Genomic DNA, 18,460 nt, shown 5'->3' on the forward strand with positions numbered 1-18,460 from the left:
TTCTCAGGAAATCATCTGTAAAATGAGGTGTGTCTATAAGCCTATTTTAGGTGAAAAGGGTGAGGGAAGAGCGGATTTCCAGTTTGAGGGACAGTGCATGAAGGACTGAGAGATGGGAGTTGAGAGATGACAATCCCTCAAGGATTCAGTCTCCAGGTTTAGCCATGAAGCACCAGGTCTCTGAACCTTTGTTTCTTCGGCAGTAAGTGACCTTTCTGGCCCGTCGCGGGTCCAAGCCAGTTCTGAGCAGGACAACAGGAACTGTTCCAGGTAAAGCAGAGTCTGCTCCATGTGTTTCTGTGTTCACTCATTTAACAGGGGATGGGGCCCGAGACACGTTCAGGGAACTGAAAGCAGCTGAGTGTGGAGCAGGGAATACGAGGCTGAAAAAAATCATGCACTTGGTAAGAGCTCCAGTGTGCTTGCTCACTGAGATGCACAACTTTCCTCCCCTCGCCCACCCGTTCCCTTTCAAAGAGAACAGAATTTAATTTAGAAGAATCAGGTTTTATTTAGTGATGTGAACATTAAGAATCTGCCTACATGGTTGAAATATTCACAAAGGACTTTATCATTCAAACTCATACATACAGAGGAAGTGTGCTGAATAAAAAATGCTCCTTTACTCATCCGAGCTGCTGTCAGGGACAGCAAAGTGCTTGCTTGTTGCACTGGGGGGCTTCAGTCTTCGTGAATATTGAAGAGTTTGGCTACTTCATTGAGATCTTCATGTTGCTCACCGTCCTTAATGATCTGAGGGAGAGAGGAACAGTGGGTCACTGACTTGCTTTGTGTGCGCCAGGCCAGCCTGCACAATGGGGAGGCCTGGACCAGCCCCCACATCGCCCTGGGAGCTGCGGGAATAGCCCTCTGTCAACCCCAAATGAGCGTATGCCAACTCCCTGGCCACCCAGCCAAGTCCTAACTGAAAACCAAATGCTCCCGACCCAAGGCTACACCTTTGTTCTGCTGAGGCACAGTCTGACCCAGGTGGACAATGCACAGCAGGGCACCCGATGAAGTCCCGGGCGCGTTTTCTGGCCCACAGATCCCATCTTCCTCAAGGAGCTCTGATGGGCACCCACCTTCCTTGCTATTGGCATTCGGTTGAAGATGTTCCACAGCACGATTCCTACCACCACTTTGTCCCTGAGGTAGAAGATGACACCTTTGCCGTAGTCCTCCCCTTGGGCAGGGGCCTGGGGGACTGCAGGACTGCTGGGAGGAACGGCGATTTCTGAGGCCTCAGACTCTGTCTCACTCTCAGAGCGGATACCAGTCCCTGTGGCCAATCCCCAGAACAAACAAAATCAAAATGAGAGTCAGTTATGAACTTAGGAAATTCTAGAAGGCAAGTATCTTTCGACACCTGCTTCAAGCTGCTCCTAGAGGATTTGTTTTTATGCCCCCGTAGTAAGCACTTAGAAAGTAAAGCCTTCTCCAGCTCCTCTCCATTGGCAAAGCCGACAAAAGCTCTTCCTTGCCGGCTCCAGGGCATGGCGTCAGTCTGACCCAAAACTTGCCTCCCTTACCATTTCATTTTAAATGTATGCTGTGGATTATTTCCTGGTATCTGGATTTCTTCAAACTGCAGAAGACTTGCTCTTATCCTCTGAGGAACATTTGAGAGCTGCACAATTCAGTACAGCAGCCACTAGCCACAAACAGCAATTTCAATTAAAATTCGTTAAAAGTTAATGAAAATTTAATCAATTTTAACCAAAATTAAATCAAATGTAAAATTCAGTACTCATTTGCACGAGCCACATTTCAAGTGCTAAAAAGCCACATGCAGCTAGGGGCTAAGGTAGTGGACAGAGCAGAAAGGTCCACTGGACAGTGCTGCTAGAGAGGCCCTCTGGCCAAAGCAGGACAGCACACTTCCATATGGAAAAACAACAGCGGAGGGGTTTCCTCCTGGGGAGGGGGCATGCTGTCCTCTGAGAACTGTCAGGCTGGCTCTGAACAATACTGCCCAGGATACAGAGTAGTGCCCCAGAGTTTCTAAGTCCTCGGGTCCCTCTCCTGGATCCGCTTCTCCGGAGAAGGCCAGATGAAGGAGCGGGTGTATGTCATCCACCTGGATTACACGGGAAAAGGACCTACATGTCCATATAACGTCTTGTTCTGTCCTTCTTCAAGAGCAACCTGTTCTTGAGACGCCTCTGATAAGAGGACATGGAGGCTAAGTAACTTCAGCTGGGGTCATGGAAGGGAGGGAGAACAGGTCTAAGAGTTAATGAAAGAGTCATGTGTGGGAGACAAATTCATTCCTGGAGAGATGCCTCCCGTCTGAAGAAAACCTGGCAGTAAGACATGACAAATGGAATTACAGGCAACTCAAAAATTGCTCAGCCCAGTTTTTCCCTGCCCAGGGTCTGTGGAGAATAATAGGTCCTACACTAAAGTTCTTGGGATTAGTAGGAGGCTAATAAAAAATAAAAAAATAAAAATCGTCAAAGTTCCGGTTTTCTTCAGTGCACAGGGCTTCCCAACCCCTCGAGGCAAATTAAACCAGTGTCGCTGAGCGAGCCACTGCCCAGGGGCTAGGACGAACACCCACCACATCTGAGTCTACGCTCGGACCAGGATACCTGATTTTGCCAGCTCTCAGACCACCAAAGAGTGAGGACTTCGGGTTGGGTTTATTTCAAAGCACAACATGAAGAAAGGCTTTCACTGACAGTTCCCTCTGGTCAATACAGAAACCCCTTGTTCAGGAGAATTTGGACCAGCGCTTCTCAACACTCTTCCCAGAGAAGTAGTTGGGCTTCCTTACCTGACTGCTCTGTGGCAGATTTTGGGTTGTCTTGTGCAGTTGCTTTTGCAAACACACCGACTGTGGGCAAACTACTGTCCACAAGACCGATAGCTTCGTAGCCAACGTCGGGACCCAAATCACTCCTAAGGAAGGAGAGAGAAGAGGGTGTTCTGTCAAGAGGCTGCAAAGAATGACACAGTGGTACATTTTTTAATTTTTTCTAAGACACCACACTTTGGTTCATGCCAACCAAAGAACTTGGTATGTGCAGCAAGGGAAATGCCAAACTGATCGGTCTGCTTGCCAGGGCATCTGGGGACAATGGTGAGAAAGCATACCTATCCCAAAGCAGCTTTAATTTTCCTTAAGAAGCCATTATACTTATCACATACCCATACAATGATCTACACTTTCTGAAATTTATCCATGCCTTTACCCCTTGGGGGGTGATGGGTTCTTCAAATTTACTGTTCACCACCTTCTTTCAACTCAACCTAAAACTGCCTTTCTGACGCTTTAAAGGGTACTCCGTATTTACAGAATTCAGAATCTGAGATCTTTTACAGTTTCATCAATGGACAGTATTTCCTCGGAGCCTTCATTTTCAAGGTTTTATTTTAATCTTGGAAACTTTTCCTATCATCATCACACAGTTTTTACTATGCCAGGAACTTCAAAGAGTATTTGTGACACAGACACACGATGGTTTTGTAATCACGTGAGGCTACTACTCATGGTTTTGTTTCTGGCGCTCTACCTTTTGGCATCATTAACTAAGTAAGTAAGTAAAATTTAAAGATAGTGGACATACCGTGTTACACTCATTTCAGGTGTGTAACTTAGTGATTTGATGGTTTACACACTGTGCAGTGCTCACCACAGGCATAAGCTACCTTCTGTCCCCTTATGATGCTACTTGAATATCGTGGACTAAATTCCTTATGCTCTGCTTTTTATTCCCGTGTTGCGCTTTCTTGACCACAGAAGCTAACTAGACTGGTATCTTCAAGGAACGGTCTACAATGACTTCTTGGATGCTGGTCTGGAGACCTAACTGATAAATTATCTAGCTATGGACTCTTTTGTTCCTAACCGCACTATCTTACAGGTGTTGACCCTGAAACCCAGCTGTTATGATTCTGCTGCCTGCTCACAAAACTGTGTGTGATTTTCCTAAAATGTATTCTCACCAGCTGAGAATTTTCCCCAACAGAAACTCCTTAGAGGCTTCTGAAACCCGAAGTTTTTTATGTATCCCATCTTTCAAAGCAACAAGAGAAGAGTGTGCCAAGTAAGGTCAATGCCAGCACTCAGGAATGTCCCTTGCTAACTTTTCGCTATCCAGAGAACTGCCTATAGATGCCTGACTTTTAACTGCTGGTCTTGAGTGGGCTGTCTAAAGTAATCTCTACACCCAACATGGGGCTCAAACTCATGACCCCGAGATCAAGAGTTGCATGTTCCACTGACTGAGCCAGCTGGTTGCCCATGGGCTGTCTTTTCTGACAGTATGTTGGGCTCATTAGCACCAAGGAACAAATGAAAATACAGCGCCAGCTCTAGCTAAGAGTACACATTTGTACCGCCTACCATAGCTCAAAACCCCAAGCTAATTTTACCAGAAGTGCTGATGATGCCTCCATTCATTCACCGAGCTTAACTTACAGGTGGGGCCTTTTACCAGAAAGCTGCTTGGGTGTAGAATGCATGAGAACATGATGGAAGTCTTCTCCCCTCTGTATGAAGCTAACTGGCCCACATGGAAACCAAACTGTAACTCTGGGTTCCATTACTTCTGTGTTCTAACCAGTTCAGTCCATAAAGCACAGAACTATTACCAGAACATCGACTGATGCCAGTATGGCTTAGCAGCTCCAGTCATATTTTCTCCGGCCAATCTTCCACTCACAACAGCGTGATCATGGTGCTCTACCCGCCTCCTACCCAACTTTATATCGTAGAAGCATGCAGCATCTCCTGCCTTTGAAAACAAACACATTACATGAGCACATGATAAACAAAAACAAAAACAAAGACAGAACATACATTTCGAGGACTCAAAAAGAGCCTTTGTGCTGTTAACTAATTAGTGTTTTCTATTTACAGGCCAGAATCGCACCTACACTTACTAAAAAAAGTTGAGATTCCATTTTTAAAAAACTATTCTATGCTAACCCCCCAAAACAAAAAACTATTCTATGCTTCCACAAAGTGCACCTAAATCTTCTATGCTGCAGCACACACCTATTTCTTCTCTCATTCTGCCCTTAGCAGAGACCAATATTTAATAACCATGACTTGAAAAACATTCTTTCCTATGCACAGAAACCAGTTTGTAGGTGTGAGACTGCCTCTCACCTAGAAATCTTTTCCAAGATAAGATTTTCTTTTGGTCATTCAATATCTATTCCTTCATTCAACAAATATTATGGAAAACTTATTTCTGTACAAAGCATTGTACTGTCTGGGTGGCTGAGACAAACCTGACCCCCACAAAGAGCATATAACCTAGTTGAGGAAGATGCAGCATCGTTCCTCACTAGAGTGCAATGCAGAGCGCACTTGACAGGTACAGATCAAGCAGAGAGAGCCTCTGGCTGGAGGTGAACAAGGCCAACTTCACTAAGGATGTGGCACGTGAGTGCTCTAACCCTTTGTGGCTATTCAGACTCCCCCAAGGCAACCTCAAAAATCCAGCAGCATGGGAACAATGCTGAAATAAACTATGAAATCCACTTGGTGGTCTATTATACAGTCTTTAGGATCTGAAGCAACATGGAAAATACCTTAGAATGGTAAGTTAAAAAAAAAAAGAATGGTAAGTAAGAAAGAGAAGAATACAAATGTTTATTGTAGTACACTCACCATGACCATCTATAACAAAGGGAAAAAAAAACCTATTCAGAAGAAAATGAAGGGAGGAAAATACACCGAAATATTGGTGGCTGCTATAGGTGATTCCCCCCTTTCTTTTTTTTTTTCTTCTCCCTTTCTCATTCTTGTCTGTGTCTTCCATATTGAGTACACATTGCTTTTTTAAAAATTTATTTATTTTAGAGAGGTGGGGAGGGGGCAGAGAGGGAGAGAGAACCTCAAGCAAACTCCCCACTGAGCAGGGAGCCCCATGCGGGAATCAATCTCACAACCCTGAGATCATGACCTGAGCCAAAATCAAGAGTCAGATGCCCAACTGACTGAGCCACCCAGGTGCACCTACATAGTGCCTTTTTTTTTTTTTAAGATTTTGTCTATTTATTTGACAGAGAGCGATACAGCAAGAGGGAACATAAGCAGGGGGAGTGGGAGAGGGAGAAGCAGACTTCCCGCTGAGCAGGGAGCCCGATGTGGGCCTTGATCCTAGGACCCTGGGATCATGACCTGAGCCGAAGACAGACAATGACTGAGCAACCCAGGCGCCCCTACATATTGCTTTTATAACACATTTTTAGAAATTCAGTATACTCTAGGCACACATGGGTGGCTCAGTCTGTTAAGCATCTGATGCATGATTTCAGCTCATGATCTCAGGGTCCTAAGATTGAGCCCCAAGTCGGGCTCTGCACTCAGCAGCAGGGACTCTGCTTAGGACTCTCTTTCTCTCCCCCTCTGCCCCTTCCCCTGCTCATGCTCTAAAATAAAATAAATCTTAAAAAAAAAAACAAAACAGTACACTTCATCTTTAAAAAAAAAAAAAAGCTTTAAGGGAAAAAAAAAACCCTTCAAAGTTCCTATGTCCTTAGTTGCAGAGTACCTAATCAAACACAATACATTTGTAATGATCTAACAATGGGGAAATTACCTCATGGTTCCTACATACTATAGTCTTGTTTGTGTCATAACAGATTTTTTAAAACAGCTAAAAATAGTGCTCAAGGATAACGAAAACAGAGTTATTTTCCCCCTTAGAGAATTTTATAAAACTGCCTCATCCTCCACTCCCTGGGCTCACTTTCGGGCAAAGGGAACAGCAGATCCATCTGAAAGCTGGGCACATGCCCATCAGGGCAATGCCGATGGCGGCTGCCAACCATAGAGCGGGAAGAACTCTATTTCTGTAGGCGCACACACTGTTCATTTCCTTTTCCACTAGCTTGTGGCATGAAGCCATACCTGATCTTATAAATCAAGTAGTGAAGTTTTTGTTCTTCACCCTCAGCCTCCAAACATTCTGCCGCTATCTGGGCAAGGTGCTGCTGAGCTTTTGCACACTGCCGGGCAGACTCGCATGGGCTGTGGACAAGGAACCATTCCTGCTGCTCGTGCTGTAGCACACTTACCACCCAGATGTTGGAGCGTGCTTGGAGCTCTGCATTTACCCGGAAGCCACCAAAATCTGAGTCTATCTCTAGTCCACCTGTCTTGGCCAACTCAACGTTGGGTTCCAGGCCCACAGCTGCCACTATGTGGTCAGTTTCTACCTGAGGGGGGAAAAAGAAATAATTCAGCCAATTACCACAGTTTCCATCTATGTCTATAGACATAGCAACTGCACATTATTTTACTAGGAATTGGAGCTTTACAAAAAAAATCACCGATTAACTTATATAACTCTGGTAAACAGATTTAAAGGTCTACTTTGTAAAATTCCTCCAAACACAAATATACCCCACACCCTTAGAACAGAAATCTGCCACCCTTGAAAGGTCTCAAAAAATCTGTGATACAAACGGGAGGGGAAAGTGGTTCACAGATGTCTACTCTGGCTCTCATCGTTCTTATTTTAATGGAGGAACAGTTCATTCAGAAAATTATGAGAGTGTTAATGGTGGCTGCCACAAAAACTACTGTTATTGAAGGAAGGAGTAATAACGAGGAAAGGGGAGGGGAGAGCTGGATGGTCTGGCAGCCTTCCCCTCCTTACCTTCCGGCCGTCTTTCAACTTGATGAGTAACTTGCCACCGCTGACTCCAACTGATTGCACAATAGCATTGGGAAGCACCTTAACCCCCTCTGTGAAGGCAAACAAGACCTGAGGCTGAGCCTGAGAGTGTCCCACCTTCATGACAAGAAGGGGAGATGACTAAAGGCACCCCTCATCGTAAAACCAGTAATCATCAGTACGTAGGCAGCCTTGGGGAACCACAAGAACGCACACCCACAGCTCATTTTCAGTACTTCCGGGAATTTTGTGCATCAAATTCAGAACACCTACAGGAACTTGGCTGAGTGGAGAATGGTGGAAATAGTTCACCTGCCAGGTGATATGGCGTATGTCAAGGGAGTTCCCAAAGAAGCCAACTTTGGATTAGGGCTCATTCAAAGGAAAGAGCGATAGCATATGGGAAGTCTCTCTACCTCGTCTGACTTTTTCCATGGTCCAGTTGCTGAGGTATTCAGGGAGGATCTTTCCCATATTTCCTTTCTCAGGGAAGAGTTGAATCACTTCTGTACCCAAAGCTCGAGCTGGGAAGAAAAAACAGAGTAGGTAGAGCAGGAAGCAGAAGCCAATCCTGCGAGGACAGGAAGAGAAGTGACGGAGCAGCAGGTAGCCATTCGTGACACACAGGGCAACACTGTGATCTAGGCCAAAGCTCCTATTTGTGGGGCACTGGGGCACGAGGGCACTGACAAGGCAAATACAACAGGCACCAGAACTAAGTTCATTACACCCAGGCAACAGCTCAGGCTCACGCCTGCGCCTCTGGCCTGTGAACAGGAAGCACCCTCCTGAGAAGATGGCCTGATTTCACACAGCCAAAAACCGACATTGAGGAAAACGGCTGCCATGCAACATTCAAACCAGAATATATAGATCGGTCGAACTGGGAACCATCATATGTCTGAAGAAAGTGTGACTTTTACAAGGAATAAAAATTCAAACATACATACAACTCTGTAGTCTACATTGCCCTTATCATCCCAATAACTTACTTTCCTTAATATTTTCTTTTTTTAAAAAAAGATTTTTTTTAAAAAAGATTTTATTTATTTGACACAGAGAGAGAGATCACAAGTAGGCAGAGAGGCAGGCATAGAGAAAGGGGGGAAGCAGGCTCCCTGCTGATCAGAGAGCCCAATGCGGGGCTCAATGTGGGGCTCGATGCGGGGCTCGATCCCAGGACCCTGAGATCATGACCCGAGCTGAAGGCAGAGGCTTAACCCACTGAGCCACCCAGGTGCCCCTAAAAAAAGATTTTTAAAAAAGATTCATCAGAGGGCACCTGGGTGGCTCAGTCGGTTAGGTGTCTGCCTTTGGCTCGGGTCATGATCCCGGGGTCCTGGGATCGAGCCCCACATCAGGCTCCCTGCTCAGCAGAGAGTCTGCTTCTCCCTCTCCCTCTGTGTGTGCCTGAACTCTCTCTCAAATAAATGAAATCTTTAAAAAGTAAAAATAAAAAAAGATTTATCAGATGCTTAACTGACTGAGCCACCCAGGCGCCCCTAAAGATAAAAATTTTATTAAAAATAAAAATTTTATTTTTAAGTAATCTCTATACCCAATGTGGGCCTCGAACTCACAATCCCCAGAGCAAGAGTCACACACTCTACCAACTGAGCCAGCCAGTCATCCCCTTAATACTTTATTTCTGAGGGGTCCGGGCTTAGAGGCTAGAGGAAGGGAAAGAAACCATTTCTGTTCAGTTGCTCAGATGATAGCTTTTTGGTCACTAAGGGATTCCTCACGAGAACTAAGCTCAGTGCTTAGCTTTTCCCCACATACATCTTTTCTTTTTTTTAAAGCAAACTCTACCCCCATCGTAGGGCCTGAACTCACATCCCCGAGATCAAGAGTTGCATGCTCTACCGACTAAGGCAGCCAGGTACCCCTTACCACATAAATCTTAATCAAACTCTTTCTACTGATCCTGGCAAATGCATCCCTGGAATTTGTGAGAGCCCCAGAAAACACGAGATATAAAACCAGAGAAAGAAAAATCGAGGTCACAGCCCAGTACTCACCCTTTCTGCCAAGAGCGCAGGCCAGTTCACTCCCAAGGAAGCCCCCACCAATTATCGTAATTGACTTGACTTCCCGGGAAATCTTCTCTAAGGTTCTAAAGTCTCCAATCTGCAGGATCACACCAGTTTAGTCCACTGATTTCCCAAAGGAACATAGGATAATAACAAGAAATATTTTCTGCTAGATCTTTGACACATAATTTGCATATAAAATCTCCTTGTAAGAAGTGGTTCAATTACAGCCTCTGTTACTGATGTAAATTTCTCTCTCTGCTGGAACATTCCTTCTAGCATCAGTGGTTCTCGATCGGGGGCAATTTTGCCCCCTCTCCCTCAGGGGACATCTGGCAATTTCTGGAGACATTTCGGGTTGCCACAGCTGGGGGCAAGGAAGTGCTCCTTGCAGGTAACGGGCAGAGGCAGGGATGCTGCTAAATGCCCTATTTGCACAGGACAGCCCCTCACAAGGAACAATCATCCAGCCCAAAGTGTCAATGGCGCCAAAGGCTGATAAACTTTACGCGATCAAGAATTGAAAGGATGATACCAGTATTCTCAAATACTCGTAAGAGTGCCTGGAAAACTTCCGCAGGGGTCAAGAGTAAAGCACAGCCTTAAGAAACAAAGCTCTCCCTTCCTTTTTCACTTAGGTACTCAAGAGTTTTCTCCTCAAAGGCTCCGCAGTAGCATTTGCAATGCACTGCAAAATGCCAAGAGGCTATAAGGAATTCCAGTGACTCAAAAGCATCAGGAAAAAAAAAATACAGAAGGGCAATTGGAAGGAACTACAGCAAGCAATCAAAAACACTAGATGTATTTTTTGCCTAGGAGCTGAAAACCCTCCAGTGAGGTATTTAAGGTGCAGAGGGAGGAAGTGACTTGCTCAAGGGCAGAGACCAAGTCTCCCATAAATGGCACTCCCATCTCCCAGTTCCTGGGTGCTTACTTGGGGACCACATGATTATGCTACCTCTTCAAAAACCAAAACAATGAAAGCACTAAACAGACAATTACCTTTCTGAAAAGCGTGGTTCTACTCTTCACCTCTGCTCCAGCCCTGTCAATGGCAGACAAACTTCTTGGAGTGCCTCCTGGAAATAGGAGGAGGAAAACCCTTTTAGCCCAACAAGTGGGAAGCTAGTCCAAACAACCCCCCCACGAAGGTGGCACTGTGGCCCCCTCAGCACCCACAGGGCCCAGAGGCTTTGTGTCCCTTCACCTGGCTTCTCAGCAGGCTTCTGTCAATTTCCCTGGAGAAGCCAATTGTGAGTCTCTCTACAAAGGGCCCGCCCTCCCCAGAGATGGCTACAAGGCTCTGTTTTTTGCTTCCCTAAATCCTTCTAGGGTCATCACCAGAAAGCGCGCTACGTTCCTTTAAGCGACTGCTTCAGTTTCCTCTCTTGATTTCTGATTGGAACTGGCAAAGAAGCCATGAGGCTGTATTCCTTCCAGGGTGCAGGGCGGAGAGCAGAGGGCAAGGGCTAAGTGGGGAGAGAAAAAGGCCATCTTTTTTTTTTTTTAAGATTATTTATTTATTTATTTGACAGACAGAGATCACAAGTAGGCAGAGAGGCAGGCAGAGAGAGAGGAGGAAGCAGTCTCCCTGCTGAGCAGAGAGCCTGATACGGGGCTCAATCCCAGGCCCTGGGGATCATGACCTGAGCCAAAGGCAGAGGCTTTAACCCACTGAGCCACCCAGGTGCCCTGAAAAAGGCCATCTTTTTCAATACCCATCCGTGCCCTTACCCAAAGGGGCAGCAAGGATACTCCAGAAGGGTTGCTGATCAGAGGCCTGTCATTAGCTAGGCTTTGCACCAAGAGAAGACACCCACTTCAGAGAGACTGGGTTTTATTTTTCTTAAGGTTAAGTAATGCCTTCTGTACTAAAACTCAAATGAACTATACCAGGGAAGAAATCCACCTCGAGAAATATTCACCTGTTGCAATCAGGCACTTTTCATAGGTTATCTGAGAGCCATCGTTAAGTTTCACCATGTTGCCTCTCACGTCAAGCTGTACTACCTGGGACACACACAGAAAGACAGATGAGTTAGCTTTAAACATCTTTTTATCGAGACATAATTCACAAGACACTTACCACGTTAAAGTGTACGAATCAGCGGTTTTTAGTATATTCGCAAGGTTGTGCAACCATCACCACTATAATTACAGATAATTTCCATTATCCCACAACGGAACCCTGTACCTTCAGCCATCAGCCCAGTGAGAAGAATTCGTTCTTGACCTAGGGCAATTCTTAAGAAACCATTTCTAAGTAACCACTGGCACCACAGTCTCTGGTACCCAGCCTCTCCAAGGGGTCATCGTTTCTTAGGCAGCCAACGTTAAAACAAATCCCTGCAGTCCCCAAAGTCCCTGTCCAATTTGTAGAAATGGAGAACAGAGACAGACTTTTCTGCTTGGCTTTTCTGGAAACCTTGCTTTTTTGTTAACAACGCTCCTGCATCTTCAACATTTTTACAGGATATTTAGTCTACCTTCTACCCTTCGCTAGAACTTAGCTCTCCTGCCAAGGACAGCTCACACGTAGAGACTGCTCATTCACCTACACTCCTCCCCCAGCACACCCAGGGGTAGGTGTGCTGACTGCTGCGGCTTCCGGATTCGTGTGCCCTCACACCCACCTACATGCTGCCAGTCACCGCTATGCAGCCGCCTCCCGGTCACACCTCAGTCACTGAAGACGCTGGAAGGTGGCTCCTCCTCTTCCTCCGAGCCACATGCGGGATCCCATCCCTTAAAGCTCTACTTCTACCTTAAATTTCCCATTTTGGGGGTCACAATTTTCCATTCTTCCAGCTTTTTTTCCAGTCCCGCTGTCACCCATACTTGCTTTTGATTTTCTCCGCTTACCCAGTGGGCTGTTCCATTCCAACCAATCTGGGCGCATGCTAGATCACCCAAACTGTTCTCCTGCTACCGCATCGCATTTCCTCGCACCCTCCTCTTTCTTAGGGTGAAGAGCTTGAGATCTGGAGTTAGAGAGACTAGAGATCCAGTCTCTGCTCTCCTCTCTCCTCTCTCCCAGCTGCGAGACCATTAGTTCAAGACATATTTATTAAACACCTACCACGTCAGGGACTGTGCTAAGTGTTGGGGACATGACGGTGAGAAAAACAGATACCTTCCCTGTCTCCAGAGTCTAGTAGCCAAGGCAGACCATTTAACATACACAATCAAGAGGGAGAAATGCTCTGATAAGGGCAGTACAGGTAGCTCTACAAACATGTAACAGGGCCCTCCACTGAGCTTTCTGGAGGCAATGACATAAACTGACTGGATGGGTGAGTAGCTTCTTTAGCCTTTGGTTTGTCCTTGGGGGAGCTATCTCTTCAACCCAACCCCACTAACTCAACCAAAACACTCTTCACTCTCAGATAACCAACCACCTGGTACCCTAGTTTATTGCAAGAACAAGTGAAGCCATTAGATTTGATCTTCCTTGGCTTCCCGCCTCCCAAACCCTGGAAGAAAAACTTCACTTCCTTCCTTCCAGCTTCCAGGATGAGGTGTCCTTTCTGTGCTGTTTCTGTGCCTGAACCCCATTCCCTTTCTTTCTTGCCCAGAACCATCTCCTGGTAGTTACCTCTCATCCCCCCCTTCTCTGCTGACATCTGAGGACTTCGCCTTTGGTCTGTCCCGTCCTCAGAGTCCCACTTCTGACTCTACGTCCTCCTCGAGCTCCTACCAATTGGTGTCTCCCTTTTCTCATTTAAACTTTTTGAAGGAGTCCTTTATCCTTTTTTCTGACTTCACGATGACATCTGAGCCACTTAAGTCTATATGGCTCATTTTACATTTTTTTTCCTGCCATACCCCTTTGCTACAAGAAGGAGGATGTGATCATTTTTTTTTAAAGATTTTATTTATTTGACAGAGATCACAAGTAGGCAGAGAGGCAGGCAGAGAGAGAGGAAGGGAAACAGGCTCCCCGCTGAGCAGGGAGCCCGACGTGGGGCTCGATCCCAGGACCCTGGGATGATGACCTGAGCCGAAGGCAGAGGCTTTAATCCACTGAGCCACCCAGGTGCCCGGAGGATGTGATCATTCTTGAAACTCTCTCCAACCTCGCTCAGCCCCTGTCCTGGGCTTTCTCTTCAACTTCTTTCCCAGTTCCTCTGTGGTCTCGTCTTCAGCCTCCTTCCTAAAAGTTGGGTTCCCCAGGGTTCCATCCTTGTCCCACTCCCCTCTGACTGCAAAGTTCTCCACAGATGGCCTCACTCACTCTCATGGTTTTAACTCCTACACATTCCCAGATCTCTGAGCCCAGATCCCTCCTCTAAGCATCACAGTCAACTATCCAACTCACAGACCATCTCCACAAATATATTCCATTTCACACTTAACAGTCCAAAACTAAGTTTTCTTTTCCCCTTAAATGAGGTCTTCCTCTTGTAACATCTCTCTCAGCTGGGGCTATACCACCACCAACTATACAAGCCGGAAATCAGAAAGGCATCGTTGCCTCCTCCCTCTCCCTCATGTTCCACCTTCAGTCCATCACCAAGCCCCATCGAGGCTGCCTTCTAAGCATGTCTCCAGTCTGTCTCCCACTCCTGTCACCTATCAGGAAGCCATACAATGGTGTTATTAAGAGCTTGGGCTATGGAGTCAGAATTCTGGAGTCAGACAGATTTGGGCTCAAATTCTGTCTCCACCACATATTAGCTATATAATCATAGGCAAGTTAGTTGACCATTTTTTTTAAAGTAAGCTCCAGGCCCAGCGTGGACCCCAGTGTGGGGCCTGAACTCACAACCCTGAGATCACAACCTGGGCTGAGATCAAGAGTCCAACACTAAACTGACTGAACCACCCAGGTGCCCCACAGTTACCTTTTTTTAATCTCAATTTCTTTCTCTATAAAATGACAATAATAATACCTACCTGATAAGATTATTATGAGAAAATGAGATAATACCTGTAAAGCATTTTAAAATTATGTTTACTGTTACTGCTACTTCATCAATGCCATCACTGCCACCACCGCCACCACCGCCACTACTGCCCTAATTTGGGCTCTATCATCTCTCGCCTAGATTATTACAATGTCTTCAAAATGGTCTACCTCTAGTCTGGTCCATCCTCCTCAGAGCGAAAAGGATTACTTAAAATTCAGTCTGTTTTATAACCTTGTTTAAAATGCAAGAGACCCCCAGTGCCCACGAGGTAAAGGTCAAGTTCTTCTATACAAGAGAGCTCTCCACAGTCGGGCCCCAGCATAACTTCTCAGTTTCATCTTTTGCCATTCTTGAGCTTATACTTTCTGCTTGTCAGTAGCTAGCTGCTTGTTTCTCTGCACCAAAGGTGCTTTTCCATACCCCCATACCTTTGCTTATGCTGTTTTCTACTTGAATTTGCTTCACTTACCACTGGTGAATTCTTCGTCATTCCATACAATTTTCCATCCTATAAGACCTCATCCTTCAGGAAGCCTTCCCTGAAATCACCTCTATACTGGGCTTGTTTCCCAGTAATTCCCACAATACACTGTGCCTATCTTTTTTACTCCATATCTATGTGTTACGATTATCTGTTCGTTTTTGCTTAAATACTGTTAGGCCCTAGAGGGCAGGGCCTGTGTGTTATTTACACAGAGAGCATACTTAATACCTAACGTCTCATTACCAGCTTATCCATAAACCTATATCCACCTCATCTGCCTATGTCTCCTTAGAGAAAAAGCAGGCTTATGCCTAGCAAAGGTCAATTCCTCCACTTGTGCTCTGGATCCCATCTACTCTGGACTTTGCTCCTTCTGATAACCCTTCCCTCTCCACTAGAACGCCGCCATTAGTTTACAAATACACTCTAGCACCTCCCATTAACAAAAATGAAACATAACACAGCAAAACAAAACCCACCTTGGACCCCACAAGTGCCCTCCAGTAACTGCCCCCACTACTCGGGCATTCACCTTTGTAAAGTCTAACGATATTTCCCATGCTGACATAATGCCTAAATTATTTTACTACCCTGAATAATATACCGCTGTCAATCTCTTGTCATCAATAATCCCAAAGAAATGTTAGTGTGGAAAATAGGAAGACAAAGGAAGGGCAGAGGAGCAAATCTGGAGAAGGAACAGATTCAGGGTCAATGACCCCAGTGGTTTGACTTCCCTGGGAAAGTTTAGTTGACAAGCTACTCTAGGCTTTGAGATTAGTGCTTCCCCCAGGAAGAAATAATAAGCAGTGAAGACAGGCAAGAGCAAATCTAAAATGACTCGATCCTTCTTTAATGAACTACAGTGGCAGGACAGACATAAATGGTAGTGGGAATACAAGTCTCCATTCTTATGGCCCACATGGAGTTTGACAAGGGAAATGGCTTAGTAGCTCACCTTCTTCCCAGTGAGGACAGCCACACCACCATTCTCAATATGAGGCAGGTCCTGAGCAGAGACATAGAAAGAAGGTGGCTGGAAATATATGCTGTACAGAGAAGAGGGAGAAAATACCATAAACACCTGGAACTGCCATCAACTTCCCCCATAGCTTTAGTAAAGTTGTTTCAATCATGAAAACTTTTAGGAACATTTTGCAGAGTAAGTTTCCAAGCCCACTAAATCTTGGTCATGACTTATTTACACAGAGGTATTTTAGACTAGCGGTTCTCACCTGGGGGCAATTTGGCAATGTCTAGAGACACTTTTGACTGTAACAGCTTAGGGGGAGGGAGTCTTCTGGTATCTAGTGGGTAGAGGCCAAGGATGCTATTAAACATCCTACAATGCACAGAGCAGCCCCCACAACAAAGAATTATCCAGCCCTAAATGCCGACAGCACCAAGGTTGAGAAACCCTGCTCTGGATTTAGGTTCAAAATTAGAACAAGAAAGGGCGCCTGGGTGGCTCAGCTGGTTGAGCGTCTGACTCCTGATTTCGGCTCAGATCATGATCTCAGAGTCATGAGATCAAGCCTTGTGTCAGGCTCTGTGCTCAGCACAGAGTCTGCTTGAGATTCTCTCTCTCCCCCTGCCCCTCTGTCCACTGCACACTCTCTTTTTCTTAAATAAATCTGAAAGAAAATAACAAACCCCCACCCCCAAATTAAAACAAGAACACCACCCAGGGAGCTGGTATTCACACATCCACCTAAATGAGTTGTTCAGAATGGTGCCAGTGAAAGGATAGCTAGGTCTAGCTCCTGAGAGGACTCTGCCTCAAAGAGCACACATTAGCTGTGAGATACTAATTAAGGGATAGCTAACGTAATTGACAGTATGCATCCTGCTTGAGAATAGAACATGCTAATGGGGATGAGGAAGGTGGGTAGATCTGTAAAACTTAGTCCAGTATCAAAGGGGTCACTAGTAAGAAAAAAACTGGAACCCAAAAACATGGTACTGGAATCAAGAGATGCATGGAGTCCTACAGAGAGAGAAGGCTTCTGGACCCATCTTTCCAAGTCTTTCAGGCAAACATTTTAATAAAGAGGCTCTTCCCAACGGTGTTGCCACTCTACTACAACAATTCTGCATGCCTGCTAGGGTGTCAAGGAAAATGCCAGAGAACAGTGTCTTGTCTTTTGCTTTTACTGGAGACGCCTCGGTTAAGTGTAACATAAGGAAGTGACAACACAGCCAAGCTGATCTTCATGGCAGAAGTCTAACAGAAAGGTCCTGGAAATAGGCGCATTAGTCCTGCAGAGGCCAACCTTACAGCTGCACTCGTTGGCAGATCGGGTAACAGGATCCAGGACGCCTGCCACGGGAGCCTGCTGCCTCTATGCCGTGCCGAGTGTGCACCACAGTGGACTCCGGTGTGCAGCCAAGGCGGCTCTCCTATGCGCCACACATGGTCTGTGCAGACTCTTGACCAATGCCCTGTGCTTCGTTCAAGTTGCCGGTCAGGCCCATTTTACGGAAGTGAACGCACCTTCTCTCTTTTCCATTCCACTGTCTGAATCGCAGCGTCTTTGTGACATTTGGATCATCTGAAAACCATAGTTCTTTTGAAAGAGGAGGTCGCATGTATGGCAGCTCAGGATCTTCAGACACAATCAGGACCTTTGGATAGAAAATAATGATACTCATCACAGCCAAGTCATTTAAGAGGCAGATGTCAAAGTGCTGCCCCTGGCTAAGTGCTAGCAGACTACTAGCCAGGCAGAAGAGTGTGTGCCTTACCCTGGCCCCAGGATCCCGGGCCCGGATGGATCTGGCTGCAGCAAAAGCAGCGGTGCCTCCCCCGATAAGCAGGAATGGAACGTGACTCGGTACCCTGACTTGAGGAACTGGTTCTCCTTCTGAAGCTGTAAGCAACACACCAGACAGGATGAATTTTCTAAAAATCTCAGATGACTCCTTGCCACTATTTAGTTTATTTATTTATTTAGTCATCTCTACACCCAACATGGGGCTTCAACTCCTGACCCCAAGATCAAGAGTCGCAGGCTCCTCCAACTGAGCCAGTCAGCCAGGCGCCTCTCCTTGCCACCATAAAGAAAAAAAAAATCACCTTGCACTTGTTTCAATCCTACACATAGAGGTAGCAAACACTGTACCTACATTAATCTTGACAAACTTCACAGCAGCCTGATGGGACAAGAAAAGCAAGTATCTTTTTCATTTCGTAAGTGAAAAATAACCCCCAAAGAGGCAAATGATTTGGCCAACATCATTCATCCATTATGTCTGTCAGAACTAGAACCTAGCTTAAATGTCTAGCTATTTCTAAAATACATTAGAAAGTATGTATCAGAAAGCTTCTCCTCTTCCCATTAACTTCCTAATGACCAACAGAAAAATACCAACTTCAGTTTCACCTTTTGTTAG

General features: G+C 45.7%; 1 protein-coding gene across 3 annotated transcripts in view; it reads right to left on the bottom strand.

Moving 5' to 3' along the window:
* Positions 1–485: 485 nt before the first annotated feature.
* AIFM1 (apoptosis inducing factor mitochondria associated 1) overlaps positions 486–18,460 on the bottom strand; it is a 33,265-nt gene continuing 15,290 nt past the window's right edge. For 2 of the 3 annotated variants that reach the window (XM_080794944.1, XM_080794943.1), the window contains 13 exons: positions 17,813–17,937; positions 17,562–17,692; positions 16,026–16,116; positions 11,599–11,683; positions 10,676–10,752; positions 9,662–9,770; positions 8,057–8,164; positions 7,623–7,711; positions 7,039–7,179; positions 4,600–4,742; positions 2,780–2,904; positions 1,086–1,282; positions 490–753 (listed from right to left, as the gene is read on the bottom strand). In XM_080794944.1, coding sequence (XP_080651070.1) covers positions 682–753; positions 1,086–1,282; positions 2,780–2,904; positions 4,600–4,742; positions 7,039–7,179; positions 7,623–7,711; positions 8,057–8,164; positions 9,662–9,770; positions 10,676–10,752; positions 11,599–11,683; positions 16,026–16,116; positions 17,562–17,692; positions 17,813–17,937 — 1,493 coding nt within the window. In that variant the 3' untranslated portion in view covers positions 490–681. Of the gene's footprint in view, positions 754–1,085; positions 1,283–2,779; positions 2,905–4,599; positions 4,743–7,038; positions 7,180–7,622; positions 7,712–8,056; positions 8,165–9,661; positions 9,771–10,675; positions 10,753–11,598; positions 11,684–16,025; positions 16,117–17,561; positions 17,693–17,812; positions 17,938–18,460 lie in introns of all 3 variants that reach the window. The other variant, XM_080794942.1, reaches the window with a different exon arrangement.

Source organism: Martes martes (genome assembly GCF_963455335.1).
Source record: "Martes martes genome assembly, chromosome: X".
In the NCBI taxonomy this organism is placed as follows: Eukaryota; Metazoa; Chordata; class Mammalia; order Carnivora; family Mustelidae; genus Martes; species Martes martes.